Source organism: Salvelinus fontinalis, chromosome 8, assembly GCF_029448725.1.
Source record: "Salvelinus fontinalis isolate EN_2023a chromosome 8, ASM2944872v1, whole genome shotgun sequence".
Taxonomy (NCBI): domain Eukaryota; kingdom Metazoa; phylum Chordata; class Actinopteri; order Salmoniformes; family Salmonidae; genus Salvelinus; species Salvelinus fontinalis.
In genome coordinates, this window is record NC_074672.1 from 9,825,675 (window position 1) to 9,841,170 (window position 15,496).

General features: G+C 45.8%; 1 protein-coding gene across 2 annotated transcripts in view; it reads left to right on the forward strand.

Moving 5' to 3' along the window:
* dip2ba (disco-interacting protein 2 homolog Ba) overlaps window positions 1-15,496 on the forward strand; it is a 68,178-nt gene that overhangs the window by 38,696 nt on the left and 13,986 nt on the right. Inside the window, exons 7-28 of one of the 2 annotated variants that reach the window (XM_055930933.1) lie at window positions 2,634-2,753; window positions 4,703-4,900; window positions 6,933-7,024; window positions 7,223-7,333; window positions 7,617-7,740; window positions 8,037-8,146; window positions 8,334-8,436; window positions 9,045-9,203; window positions 9,539-9,658; window positions 10,455-10,569; window positions 10,895-11,034; window positions 11,348-11,484; window positions 11,788-11,868; window positions 12,193-12,320; window positions 12,766-12,880; window positions 13,053-13,254; window positions 13,437-13,549; window positions 13,798-13,821; window positions 14,257-14,337; window positions 14,616-14,739; window positions 14,947-15,068; window positions 15,233-15,344. In XM_055930933.1, the coding sequence (XP_055786908.1) occupies window positions 2,634-2,753; window positions 4,703-4,900; window positions 6,933-7,024; window positions 7,223-7,333; window positions 7,617-7,740; window positions 8,037-8,146; window positions 8,334-8,436; window positions 9,045-9,203; window positions 9,539-9,658; window positions 10,455-10,569; window positions 10,895-11,034; window positions 11,348-11,484; window positions 11,788-11,868; window positions 12,193-12,320; window positions 12,766-12,880; window positions 13,053-13,254; window positions 13,437-13,549; window positions 13,798-13,821; window positions 14,257-14,337; window positions 14,616-14,739; window positions 14,947-15,068; window positions 15,233-15,344 (2,631 nt within the window). The remainder of the gene's footprint in view (window positions 1-2,633; window positions 2,754-4,702; window positions 4,901-6,932; window positions 7,025-7,222; window positions 7,334-7,616; window positions 7,741-8,036; window positions 8,147-8,333; window positions 8,437-9,044; window positions 9,204-9,538; window positions 9,659-10,454; window positions 10,570-10,894; window positions 11,035-11,347; window positions 11,485-11,787; window positions 11,869-12,192; window positions 12,321-12,765; window positions 12,881-13,052; window positions 13,255-13,436; window positions 13,550-13,797; window positions 13,822-14,256; window positions 14,338-14,615; window positions 14,740-14,946; window positions 15,069-15,232; window positions 15,345-15,496) is intronic. The other variant, XM_055930935.1, reaches the window with a different exon arrangement.

Here is a 15,496-nt window from a genome sequence, read left to right on the forward strand (position 1 = left end):
GAGCAACAACCACACACTGTAGAGCAACAACCACACACTGTAGAGCAACAACCACACACTGTAGAACACACTGTAGAGCAACAACCACACACTGTAGAACACACTGTAGAGCAACAACCACACACTGTAGAACACACTGTAGAGCAACAACCACACACTGTAGAGCAACAACCACACACTGTAGAGCAACAGCCACACACTGTAGAACACACTGTAGAACGACAACCACACACTGTAGAACACACTGTAGAGCAACAACCACACACTGTAGAACCCACTGTAGAGCAACAACCACACACTGTAGAACCCACTGTAGAGCAACAACCACACACTGTAGAGCAACAACCACACACTGTAGAGCAACAACCACACACTGTAGAGCAACAACCACACACTGTAGAGCAACAACCACACACTGTAGAGCAACAACCACACACTGTAGAACACACTGTAGAGCAACAACCACACACTGTAGAACACACTGTAGAGCAACAACCACACACTGTAGAGCAACAACCACACACTGTAGAGCAACAACCACACACTGTAGAACACACTGTAGAGCAACAACCACACACTGTAGAACACACTGTAGAGCAACAACCACACACTGTAGAACACACTGTAGAGCAACAACCACACACTGTAGAACACACTGTAGAGCAACAACCACACACTGTAGAACACACTGTAGAGCAACAACCACACACTGTAGAACAACAACCACACACTGTAGAGCAACAACCACACACTGTAGAGCAACAACCACACACTGTAGAGCAACAACCACACACTGTAGAACACACTGTAGAGAAACAGCCACACACTGTAGAACACACTGTAGAGCAACAACCACACACTGTAGAACAACAACCACACACTGTAGAACACACTGTAGAGCAACAACCACACACTGTAGAGCAACAACCACACACTGTAGAACAACAACCACACACTGTAGAACACACTGTAGAACACACTGTAGAACAACAACCACACACTGTAGAACACACTGTAGAACAACAACCACACACTGCAGAACACACTGTAGAGCAACAACCACACACTGTAGAACACACTGTAGAACACACTGTAGAGCAACAACCACACACTGTAGAGCAACAACCACACACTGTAGAGCAACAACCACACACTGTAGAGCAACAACCACACACTGCAGAACAACAACCACACACTGCAGAACACACTGTAGAGCAACAACCACACACTGTAGAACACACTGTAGAGCAACAGCCACACACTGTAGAACACACTGTAGAACGACAACCACACACTGTAGAACACACTGTAGAACACACTGTAGAACACACTGTAGAACGACAACCACACACTGTAGAACACACTGTAGAACACACTGTAGAACACACTGTAGAGCAACAACCACACACTGTAGAGCAACAACCACACACTGTAGAACAACAACCACACACTGCAGAACAACAACCACACACTGCAGAACACACTGTAGAGCAACAACCACACACTGTAGAACACACTGTAGAGCAACAGCCACACACTGTAGAACACACTGTAGAACGACAACCACACACTGTAGAACACACTGTAGAGCAACAGCCACACACTGTAGAACACACTGTAGAACGACAACCACACACTGTAGAACCCACTGTAGAACGACAACCACACTGCAGAATGTACGATCTCACACACACATGGCAGCAGACTGGTAACACACCGCAGAAAACCACCACACACTGCGATCACTGACTGTTTTAACCATAATCTCTAGTCTGTAACGTCCTTAATCTGGTGATGGTTTGTCTAACTGACCTTTGTCAGTCAGCACTGTTGTACTGCGTTTGCAGTAATCATGAATGTGGCTGGCAATTCAGTGTGTTTACCCTACCGTGTTTGAAATGGCTATGGCTGCATCCCAAATGATACCATATTTCCTACATAGTGTACTACTTTTAACCAGAGCCTCCTGATCAAAGTAGTGCACTACATGTATATAGGGAATAGGGTGCCATTTGGGACAGTACCTATGTGAATCCATTGGGATGATTTGGGTGCTCATGCTCATGTCAACCTCCCTCTTTTTTTAAAAATCTACTTTTATTCAGACATAATGACACACTGACAAGACATAATAACTTTGAATGAATCTCACTCACTCTCATCCCCATTCTAGGCGTTGTGTTGGGAATGCTGCTAACATACTATATTTTGTTCTTTTTTGGGGTGATCCCTTTTTCGGCTGTACGTGTCGTGTCTTTCATTAAAAAAAGGAAAGCGAAAAGGTAATATGAATCAAAATGGGACGGGGCCAGGGGGAGGGGCGATGGATGGATCAATTCCAATCAGCTTGCTTTTTCACCTCTTCTGTTGTCTGTTTGTCCTCTCTCCATCTCCACAGATAGAAATATCCTTCTGTTTTTGACCCAGAATAAAGTTGCATCTACCTGTTGTGTGTGTCCGTTTGTGAGCATTTGTGTCCGTTTGTGCGTGCTTGCCTATTTAATGTCTGAGTGTATGAGGAGTATGTGTGTTGTTGTGCGTGATTGTGACTATTAGAGAGTGTGTGTTTGTGTCTATGGTCATGTCTGTGATTGTGATTGTGATTTGTCTGCCTCTACCTTTGTGCTCTCCAGGTGTACCAGTGAACAGCCGTGTTTCCACTAAGATCCAGCAGCTGCTGAACACTCTGAAGCGGCCCAAGAGACAAGCGCTCAGTGAGTTCTTCCTGGATGACTCCGAGGAGATCGTAGAGGGTAAGAACCACAGAGGACCTGTTCCAAGACTTAGGTTCCATAAAATACAATACTTCCATTCTGATACTTACAGTACCTTCAGAAAGTATTCACACCGCTTGACTTTTCCACATTTGAGTTCGAGTTTATTTTATTTTTACAGGGACAGTGCACAGTAATCAACGTTTCAGTAAAAGTGACGGTTTTAGCCAGCCAGCTAATTTTCAACCGCAGTCCCTGGGCAGGTTATTAAAAACAATTACACTATAGACAATCATTGAGCAGTGAGCACACGCAGAGCAACATAGAACAAGCAAGACATAGCATACAGACAGAGCAACATAGAACAAGCAAGACATAGCATACAGACAGAGCAACATAGAACAAAAAGCAGCAAGACAATTTTGTTGTGTTACAACCTGAATTTAAAATGGATTAAGAGATTTTGTGTCAATGTCCTACACACAATACCCCATAATGTCAAAGTGGAATTATGTTTTACAAATTAATAAAAAATGAAAAGCTGAAGTGTCTTGAGTCTAAGTATTCAACGCCTTTGTTATGGCAAGCCTTAGTAAGTTCAGGAGTTCAGTTGCTTAACAAGTCACATACTAAGTTGCATGGACTGACTCTGTGTGCAATAATAGTGTTTAACAAGATTTTTGAATGACTACCTCATCTCTGTACCCCACACATACAATTATCTGTAAGGTCCCTCAGTCCAGCAGTGAATTTCGAACACAGATTCAACCACAAAGACCAGGGAGATTTTCTAATGCTTCGCAAAGAAGGGCACCGATTGGTAAATAAAAAAAGCAGACATTAAATATCCCTTTGAGCAAGGTGGAGTTATTCATTACCCTTTGGAGGGTGTATCAAGACACCCCGTCACTACAAAGATACAGGCGTCCTTCCTAACTCAGTTGCCGGAGAGAAAGGAAACCGCTCAGGGATTTCACCATGAGGCCAATGGTGACTTTAAAACAGTTACAGAGTTTAATGGCTGTGATTGGAGAAAACTGAGGATGGATCAACAAAATTGTAGTAACTCCACAATACTAACTTAATTGACAAGAAGGAACCGTGTACACTAAGGCACTAAAGTAATACTGTAAAAAAAATTGTCAAAGCAATTCACTTTTTTCCCTAAATACAAAGTGTTATGTTTTGGGCAAATACAACACATTACTGAGTACCACTCTCTATATTTTCAAGCAAATGGTGGCTGCATCATGTAATGGGTATGCTTGTAATTGTTAAGGACTGGGGAGTTTTTCAAGATACAAATGGAATGGAGCTAAGCATAGGCAAAATCCTGAGCACAGGGAAACCTGGATCCGTCTGCTTTCCACCAGACAGTGGGAGATTAACTCACCTTTCAGCAGGACAATAACCTAAAACACAAGTTCAAATCTACACTGGAGTTGCTTAACAAGAAGACAGTGAATGTTCCTGAGTGGCCTAGTTCGTTTTGACTTAAATTGCTTGAAAATCTATGAGAAGCCCTGAAAATGGTTGTTTAGTAATGATCAACAACCAATTTTACAGAGCTTGAAGAATTTTGAAAAGAATAAGGGGCTATGGTTGTACAGTCCAGGTGCGGAAAGCTCTTAACAGTTATTGACCCGTGTGTGAATATTTATGGAAATGAGCTCTTTCTGTATTTCATTTTAAATACATTTGTAACAATTTGTAAGAACATGTTTCCACTTTGTCATGTGTTAATGGGTGAGGGAAAAAAATAATGTAATCCATTTTGAATTCAGGCTGTAACACAACAACAACAAAAAGTCAAGGGGTATGAATATTTTCTGAAGGCAATGTACATTCCAATACTTACATCCCATTGAATACAATGCATTCTTCCTTCCTCCCTTCCTTGAAAGAAACATATAGACAGTAGACATTTAACTCACTATACCCCACTTTATTATTCTCACCCTCATCCCCGTCTCCTCCCCTCTCCGTAGTGCCCCAGCCGGACCCCAACACCCCCAGGCCAGAGGGCCGTCAGATCATCCCAGTGAAGGGGGAGCCCCTGGGGGTGGTCAGTAACTGGCCCCCGGCCCTTCAGGCAGCCCTGGCACGCTGGGGAGCCACACAGGCCAAGAGCCCTGCTCTCACCGCCCTGGACGTTACCGGGAAACCCCTCTACACGCTGACATACGGTTGGTCTCACCGTCTTAAATACCACTCGGCTCCCTATTCCCTGCTATATAGGGAGTAATTTCCAGCTAACCCACTTAATTTTGTATTTTGCCTTTTATTTAACTAGGCAAGTCAGTTAAGAAAACATTCGTATTTACAATGACGGCCTACCAATAGGAAAAAGGCCTGCTGCGTGGATTCAAATAAAACATGTAGATATAGCACATCACAACGAGAGAGTCACCACCACACTACAAAAAGGAAGGGCTAAGATGACAACACAGCCTGGCATCAACACGGTAGCAACACAACATGACAGCAACATGGTAGCAACACAACATGGTAGCAGCACAACATGGCAGCAGCACAAACATTGTTGGGCACAGACAACAGCGCAAAGGGCAAAAAGGTGAAGATAACAATACATCACGCGAAGCAGACACAAGTGTCAGTAAGAGTGTCCATGATTGAGTCTTTGAATCTAGAGATGGAGATAAAACGGTCCAGAAAGCTTGTTGGACACTAAGAAAACATTGTTGTAGAGCGTTAAACACAACATCTCGGGAGGGACCAGCTGAGTGTTAGACTGTATCATCTGCATATAAAGCTTGCTACTGCCTGAGCTATGTTGTTGATGTAAATTGAGAAGAGCGTGGGGCCTAGGATCAAGCCTTGTGGTACTCCCTTGGTGACAGACAGGCACTGCACTCTTTGAGAGAGGTAGTTAGCAAACCAGGCCAAAGACCCCTCAGAGACACCAATACTCCTTTTCCGATCCACAAGAATTGAATGGTCTACCATATTAAAAGCTTTGACCAAGTCAATAAAAATACAAACATTGCTTAGAATCAAGCGCAATGGTGACATCATTTAGGACCTTTAAGGTTGCAGTGGCACATCCATAACCTGAGTGGAAACCAGATTGCATACCTGAGAGAATACTGTAGACCTCAAGAAAGCCAGTCAGTTGATTATTGACAAGTTTTTCCTCCAATACTTTTGATAAACAGGGCAAGATAGAAATTGGCCTATAACAGTTAGGATCAGCTTGATCTGCCTTCCAAGCAATGGGAACCTCCCCAGAGAGGAGAGACAGGTTAAAAAGTTCAGAGATAGGCCACTGTCCCACGGTCGGGTAAATAAGCAAGTTCGTAGTCAACAAAGCTCGCAGGAGTCATAGGGCAAGTAGCGTAAAGCACATGAAAATAATAAAAATGACTTGGGGCTAGCCATTGTAAGTTCAAAGAGTCACTCACCCCAACAAATTAACTTGAGAGAGTAGCTCTATGAGCTCTATGAGTCCAGTAGGCTATAAAAGTCTGAGAAAAAATAAATAAATAGTAGGCCTATACTTGTTAATTAAAGCGTTTGAGTAAGTTCATATAATAAGCTTCACAAGTTAATTAGCCTACATATAATTCAGATCAGTCCAAAGTCTGCGGTATGTGCGTTTGTGCTGGAGGCCAGCGAACGCTCAGGAGAGAAGGGGGGGGGGGGGCAGACCAGGGCAGACGGGGAACAGATCGATGGGTGGGATCCAAACAGCAGTGCAGCAGGCAACGGGAGTGGGTGTCACACCTGCTTGGGAGAAGCTTTTTTCGGGAGTCTGAGTAGGAGAGGAGGCGTTCAACCTTACCAGACAGGTGCGCATTAGAGCAGAAAAAAACATCCAACGCGAAAAGCTTGTTGGGAAAAAAACATGGTCAAGTTGGCTTGAGTTTCGATATTCGCCAGACATTCGGGCCTTCAAACAATCAATAGCTCGCAAACGATTTCCTGAAACGTGGGTGTTCTACACGCAACATGGTAGGGGGCTTCCCAGTCATTACAAGTGCAACATGAAACCCACAGACCTGAAGGACGCTGCAGCCGAGGTGGGAGGAGGATTGCGCGTGTCTCAGATCTGACCTCTTTAGTTTATGACTCGTGCTACCGTAGTTCATCGACACCAAAGATCACACTCCTCTCAGTCAATCTATGGAGAGCTCAAGTCGTTTTAGTCTCCTCTAAGAAATTGCTCTTGTGACCACGGTGTATCTCTCTCTCCCTCAGGTAAACTGTGGAGCCGCAGTCTGAAGCTGGCCTACACTCTGTTGAACAAACTGGGCACCAAGAACGAGCCAGTGCTGAGACCTGGTGATAGGGTACGTGGTCAGAACACACAGCCAATCAGACGGGATATTCCTTGACCACTTTGATTGATTGATCTTCATTCAAAAACGTGAAACGTGTCTTCTAGATGCATTGCACATGCACAGGCGACACAACGCACAATGTAAGATGTTCCCGTTGTGACGTGCGGTGCTCTTTCTGAAACTGTTCTGCGTGTCTATGTCCCCTAGGTGGCGCTGGTGTACCCCAACAGTGACCCTGCTATGTTCTGGGTGGCCTTCTATGGCTGTCTCCTAGCAGAGGTCATCCCTGTACCCATAGAGGTGCCACTGTCTAGACAGGTAAGGGACAAGGATGTTGAGTGTTTTATAGTAACATCATTAGTTAGCTATGTAGCTCAATCTCATGGAATATTTGGTTCCTGACAAATAACCAAATCAAATCAGAGTAGCATGAATCCAGCTTTCAGTCACTATGCAGTAGACATGGGCCAGTTCTTACCAGCTATAGCAACACAAACAACATAGCTAGATCCAAGTGGTCACCTGACTCATTACAGACCGATAGTGGCAGTATAGATTTTCTGTCAATTTGTAATGGTTATTTTTGTGTTTCACATCCCAGGACGCAGGCAGTCTTCAGATTGGCTTCCTATTGGGCAGCTGTGGGGTAGGCCTGGCCCTGACTAGCGAGATCTGTCTCAAAGGACTGCCCAAGACACCCCAGGGAGAGATCATGCAGTTCAAAGGTCAGCACACACCACAAAATGCTCCACTGCAGTTGTCACCCCACTCACTCTCTCTCTCTCTGGGACTCATTAGCTAGGCACATTAGGAGGAGCCCGTTGCTCATTATACTGTTTATCTGTGGGTAGATGTACATCCATTGTACCGTATGAACGAAACAAGGCCTACACAAATGGTCCTAATACCACCTTTTTCAAAGCTCCAAGGTTTTGATCCACAGTGGATCTTTGTCCAGTCGTCAACCTGACTTCTAGTATTGTCCTGTGTCCACTGATGAGGATGTTGTTCTGCCTCCCAGGTTGGCCCCGTATGAAGTGGGTTGTGACAGACACCAAGTACCTGACCAAGCCCTCTAAAGACTGGCAGCCCCACATCCCCACCGCCAACACAGACACTGCTTACATCGAGGTGAGACCAGCGTCCTTGTGGGAAGTATACAGACCATTTATGCGTGTATTTGACAGATTTTTTAAAAAGAAATACAAAAAAATTATAATAATTATGCTCGTTTGTCTTTCTGTTTATGTTGTGCATCGCAGATTTATTTAGTGAATTAATTTAACTCTATGACTGATTGTGTGTTCTGCTCTTCCAGTACAAGGCCAGTAAAGAGGGGACAGTGATGGGAGTAGCCGTGTCTAAGATAGCCTTGTTGACACACTGCCAGGCCCTGACACAGGCCTGCAACTACTGTGAAGGTCAGTACATGAAAAACACACACGGACACATATTGTTTTAGTGACAATATATCTACTCAAGCCCTCTTAGTAACCTAGATACACGGAGATGACCCAAAACGAGTTTGTTAATTATGCAAGGAGGAACATGAAGAAGCTAAAGGAACAGAACCCTTTGGAGGAGGTTAGGGTGAGGTCTTCACCACGAATACTCACGCTCAGGTTAAATAATTGATCAGGCCTGAGGCCTCTTCTCCTGTACGCTCTCTGTCTCTTTCTGTCTGTCTCTCTCTCCTCTACTCAGATCATCTGTTAGACAAAGGGAACTTTAGCCTCTGTGTCTCAGAGAACATTAGATCCTGTGAGGGGGAATCCACAGAGGCAGGCAGCAAGACTGTTCCTGGAACACGGTGTTTCCCTGTCCATAATTAGTTTACTTTTATTGTAGCCTACAGACTTATCATGTGATATAAAGCTATTATCAAGTGCCCTGTGGCAGCCTAGCTATATGGAGAAGCTGCTTCCGCTATCCTTATGTGTCCGTGTAACTGTTGGAATCCTCCGTGACTGTAATGTGATTTGTGGATTGAAATCAAGTATTTCAATTGAGTGTGTGTGTCCTCTCTCAGGAGAAACGTTGGTCAACGTGCTAGATTGTAAGAAGGACATGGGATTGTGGCACGGGGTGTTAACCAGTGTGATGAACAGGATCCACACCATCACTGTACCCTACGCTGTCATGAAGGCCTGTCCCATGTCCTGGGTGCAGAGGGTCCACATACACAAAGGTAAGGCTACAGTTAGCATTTGTATTGTAAACTGCATAGAGACTAGCATCCTAAACTTCATACTATGGATTAAGGTAATTCGGGTCGGGTTCATTAGGAGACATTGTAGCAAAATGTTTTAAGATGTTGTCTGCTGGGAAATGAAAACAAGCATTTATTTTCTTATTGAGCAAATTCAGATATTACCTCTCGGTTTCACTCTGTTTTGGAACGTTTCTTCCATTTTGTGCCTTAATGAACACAACCGAAATGTGTGGAGTTGGCATTAGCGCTTGTGTCATTAACTACTATGTGTGAGAGGCTGAGCTGTCCCTACTATTCCTCCCTCCCTGCAGCACGTGTGGCCTTGGTGAAGTGTCGTGACCTCCACTGGGCTATGATGGCTCACAGGGACCAGAGAGACACCAACCTGTCCTCCATACGCATGCTCATAGTAGCCGATGGAGCCAACCCCTGTGAGTCACACACACGTGCGCGGGCTACAGACACATGGACGCTTTGGACACACACACACACACACACATAGGGACCAGAGAGACACCAACCTCTCCTTAACCTTTTCTGTGAGTCGCATATACATGGCAGCCAATTTATCTATTCCCAAGACTATTATTTGTCCCTACAAAGGTGCACTGTGATTTAGTATTTGTAAGCTACACTGCATCCGCCGGTCAACAATCATACAGTGGCTTGCGAAAGTATTCACCCCCTTGGCATTTTTCCAATTTTGTTGCCTTACAACCTGGAATTAAAATGGATTTATTGGGGGTTTGTATCATTTGATTTACACAACATGCATACCACTTTCAAGATGCAAAATATATTTTTATTGTGAAACAAACAACACAGAAAAACAGAACTTCAGCATGCATAACTATTCACCTCACCAAAGTCAATGCTTTGTAGAGCCACCTTTTGCAGCAATTACAGCTGCAAGTCTCTTGGGGTTTGTCTCTATAAGCTTGACACATCTAGCCACTGGGATTTTTGCCCATTCTTCAAGGCAAAACTGCTCCAGCACCTTCAAGTTGGATGGGTTCCACTGGTGTACAGCAATCTTTAAGTCATACCACAGATTCTCAATTGGACTACAGGTTGTAATGCAAGAAAATAGGAAAAACACCAAGGGGGATGAATACTTTTGCAAGGCACTGTATCTAACCTTATCAAAGTACATTGGAAGTACAGAAACGTTTGCATTGTCTGTGAATATTGACACACACTCTGTACTGTATTTGTGATGTCTTTCAGGGTCCGTGTCGTCGTGCGACGCCTTCCTCAACGTGTTCCAGTCTCACGGGTTAAAGCCGGAGGTCATCTGCCCCTGTGCCTCCTCTCCTGAAGCCCTCACTGTGGCTATCCGCAGGTACCACACTGCACCAGTTCACAGCTACTGATGCACCATATATATATATATATATATATATATATATATATATATATATATATATATATATATATATATATATATATATATATATATATCTATACTGTACATACAACCTCTAAGGAAACATGCACGCAACCCATTTCCAGTGCTCATGTAGTATATGAACAATAAAGTCATCTTCTTCACATCAATTGAGAAAACGTATGTCTCGTGTCTCCATAGCTCTCTCACACTCTACCCTACTTTCTTTGCCCTTACTCTCCCTCGCTCTCCATCTCCCCCTCCCTCCCTCCCCTTCCAGGCCTGGTGCCCGTGGTGCAGCCCTCCCAGCCAGAGCCATCCTGTCCATGGGCGGTCTGAGTCACGGGGTCATCAGGGTCAACACAGAGGATAAGAACTCTGCCCTCACTGTACAGGACGTGGGCCATGTCATGCCTGGAGGTTAGCCAACTGACTTCACCGTGCACCACACTACAGTACACGCGTTTATATGCTATTTGTGTACTGTTACGGTTCAATTCCTTTAACAGTTGTTCCTCGCTGACTTACTTTAACAGTGGGGCTTTTACTGTCATGTCAATGTCTCTCCCCTGGTGTTAAGTCTACTTGGCTCAGTGTTCAAGTCATTGCTTCAATAATACATTGATTTTATATCGCGCTTATCTTGGACACAAAGACGCTTCGGAAGTTAGTTTCTTACGTGTGTGTGCTTTTTGTGTTTTAGCCCTAATGTCATTGTCCTCTTGTGGTTCAGCTCTGATGTGTATCGTGAAGCCAGACGGCCCACCGCAGCTCTGTAAGACCGATGAGATCGGAGAGATAGTGTTGAACTCCAGGGCTGGAGGAACCATGTACTACGGCCTGCCTGGAGTCACCAAGAACACCTTCGAGGTGAGGACTATTTACTGAACCCTCTCATCAAGCCTCTGCGTCTCTGGTGTGGTGTACTGGCACTGTTGTGTAGCCATCAACCTAAAAAACAGACTCCTCTGTCAGAGCGTTACACTTCTAAAAGCTCTAACCTATGGTTGCCGATGGTCTCTACTCTTTAAACTGAGTCGAGGAGTTGTGTTGACAGTTAAAAGTGTTGTTAATGTGATGTTTTTGAAACGACGGTCATTATGAAATATATTTAATACAGGCCCCTTCCGTAAACCCCATAACTGAACGTGTGTCCCTCTGTCTTCCGTGCAGGTGATTCCCGTGAACCAGGCTGGAGCTCCGTTGGGAGAGATCCTCTTCACTAGGACTGGCCTGCTGGGCTTCGTAGGGCCGGTAAGACCACATTGAGTCCCCCTTGGACTTTCCTCCAAGTTGTAGGACTTGCCATACTGAGCTAGCCTGGGTGTCCTTTCTCTTGCCAACTCCTTATGGAATTGTCCTGCCGTACAGTCTGGCTGAATGATAACAAGTTCACGCTTATAGTTTGCAGTGAGGCCAGACGGTTTGGATTTGACACCTATGGAGTTGGCAATAGCACAAACAGATCTGGGACCAGGGTCTCTACTGATCTGGTGGAATAGAAAAATACCTATCTAGAATTGGCTTCTTTAGTCTGTTGATGTGCAGTAGGTGAAGATCTTCTCCCTCTCTCCACAGGGCAGTCTGGTCTTTGTAGTGGGAAAGAACGAGGGGCTCCTGACGGTCAGTGGTAGACGACACAATGCTGATGACCTGGTGGCCACCGCCCTGGCTGTGGAGCCTGTTAAAACTGTCTACAGGGGGAGGTGGGTGTCAGGGGGCTCAGGTTTCTCCTGTGAATGTACACATGCTGTGTTCAAGTGTGCCTTTGTAGAATTGTGGTTTGAGGAGGGAGGTGAGATATACAGAAGCCTCTGGGTCCTGTTTAGTAGGCACGACACTGGAGAAAACGTTTTGGATCCGTTTCAAATGTAGTCTCCGTGTTGTGCTGACCTTAAGTGACGTAAGAGCGGCGTGAGGGCGTGGTATTAAAGTGTGCCGTGCTGTGTGGGGTCGCGCTGTTCTTCCTCTCGGCACCGGGGCCAGGATCACTGTGTTCTCTGTGGCGGTGTTCCCTGATGTACTGTGTGTTGTGTTGTCAGAGTACGTTGCTTTTGGTGTTGTGTGTGTGTGTGTTATGGTAGTTCACAGGGTTGTGTGTTATTGCCGACTGACCCTCCCTCTCTCTAATCTCTCTCTCCCCTGGTGTAGGATTGCTGTGTTCTCAGTGACCGTGTTCTATGACGAGAGGATAGTGATCGTAGCAGAGCAGAGGCCTGACGCCAGTGAAGAGGACAGCTTCCAGTGGATGAGCAGAGTACTACAGGTACCCTGTCACATCACCTCCATGTCATCTATGCATTCATCTAGAATAGCATCTGTCTTTCAGTTACAGTAAGATGGACGTATAGCTGGGTATACTATCTTCTATCGATATGCACACTGTTAGTTAGTACACCTCGCTAAACATAACCATTATGCTGTGTTTTCCTCGGCAGGCCATAGATAGTATTCATCAGGTGGGTTTGTACTGTCTGGCCCTGGTCCCGGCCAACACGTTACCCAAGACCCCGCTGGGAGGGATCCACATCTCTGAGACCAAACAGAACTTCCTAGAGGGGAATCTGCACCCATGTAACATCCTCCTCTGTCCACACACCTGTGTCACCAACCTGCCCAAACCACGACAGAAACAACCCGGTAAAGACAATGGGCCTGAATGTTGGGGGAAGTTCAGTTCCCTGAACTGGCGCGATTCGGGATTGTATCTCGCATCTTGAACTCTTGTGTGTTTGTATACAGAACAGGGTGATAACGATTGTCAGGCCTAATGTCTCAGTCTTTGTGTATCTCTGACTCTCCCATCCTCCTATCCTGTATAGTTGGTGTGGGCCCGGCCTCTATCATGGTTGGTAACCTGGTAGCGGGGAAGAGGATGGCCCAGGCTGCAGGCAGAGAGCTGGGCGTGCTGGAGGAAGAGGGCCTGGTCAGGAAGGTAAGACCTTAACGTACCGGGTGAGGCTGGCACCTACTGTCTGTCTTCTCTCCTAAACAGACTGACGCCTGGAAGAAACCACATCACAAGTGATTATACCAGCATTGACTAAACCTTATTATTGTACAAAAGAGCTTGGCCATGCAGGATCCTTATATCTGGTATGGAGTCAGGGAGGGGTGACTATTGCTGATTTCCTGTCCTAAGGTTGTGTTGTGTTCTGTCTCTACTGTCGGTGGCGCTGGTAGCTCTGTTCTTGGCCCACCATGATGGTAAGTCTATCGCTAGCTGAGCTGGGTGTCGCTTCTGCTCATGTTGCCTGTGTCAGATGTGCTGCTTTGCAGTGATAGTCATTTGTGTGTCCACCCCTGCTGCTGGCTGTGGTTGAGGAGGGAATCAAGCGCAGCATGGTACCGTCCAGGGAGCAACAGAGAACTCACTATATCAGTGTGTGTTTTTACTGTGGCTGCTAGCCTGCTACTGTAACTGCTCTCCCTCCCCAGTTACAGTGACCCTTACCGTCCTGTTCTTGTACCCTGGTCTTTGGTTGTGTGATCGGCCCTGAAAAGTCCTGAACTGAAATCGTAATATCAGTATTGAATGATCCTGACTGCTCTCACAGCTCACCCCCTCTCTCGACTTTCTCTCTCTTCTTTCTCTCTCTTCTTTCTCTCCTCTCCCGTGCTCTCTCTCTCTCTCTCTCTCAGCACCAGTTTCTGTCTGAAGCCTTACAGTGGAGAGCCCAGACCGACCCTGACCACGTCCTCTATGTGCTGCTCAACGCTAAGGTACGACACACACATTCATGTTCACATGTTTTCTTTATGAGCTTATAAGCATTAACACGGTCGTGTTTGGGAGGTAGTTTGGAACCATGCTCGCTTGATGAGTAACAGCGTCTGGAAGATTTGCGGTGCCTTCAGCTCAGTGGGCTGATAGTCGGGTACCATGTAGGAGATCAGGGTTCGAACCCCGGTCAGTCACAATTGCTAGACTTTCCTGGGAATTTGAGCTGCAGCTGTTCTGTTGTGTATATGGTATCTGTTTCCCCACCTCCATCCTGCAGGGGGTAGCGGTGTGCACGGCCACGTGTAGTCAGCTGCATAAGAGAGCAGAGAAGATAACCTCAGCCCTGATGGAGAGAGGAGGCCTCAACACTGGAGACAACGTAGTGCTGCTATACCCCCCTGGTGAGGAGCTACACACACTCTCTCACACACACACACACACACACACACACACACACACACACACACACACACACACACACACACACACACCTGACTGCTGCGACTGGCCTTCCTCACCTCAATTAAAGTTAGTCCTCAGAATAGTCAGTTATATGCTATTGTTAAAAGCCCCCCCATCTCTCTCTCTCCCTCCGTCCCTCTACCCAGGCATTGATCTGATAGCTGCCTTCTATGGCTGTCTGTACGCGGGGGTGATCCCTGTAACAGTGCGCCCCCCTCACCCCCAGAACCTGACTGCTACCCTGCCCACCGTCCGCATGATCATCGACGTGAGTCAACTAACAGCTTTATAAAAGATGCTTGGCCTCAATGATCAACATAAAATGTAGACATGCATATAGTTGTACAATGAAAACTTTGGCAAGCGCTGAAATGTTCTTGAAAAATGAGTCCCCATCTACTCTTAACGTCCCTGTCTCTGTCTTTGTTAAAGGTGAGTAAAGCAGCCTGTATCCTAACCACCCAGCCCCTTATGAGGATCCTCCGGTCCAGAGAGGCTGCTGCCAGCGTCAACGTCAAGACCTGGCCCACTATCATAGACACAGGTACTCATCTGAAATATTTGGTGGCGACCTATTCAAAGCTCACCGCAAGGAGAGAAGTGAAGTGAAATGAAATTCAACAGCTTTTAATTGTGAGAGTCGTACCTTTTGAGACGGTCATATCTTTTCCTAAGTTCAATCACTCACTCCCTTTC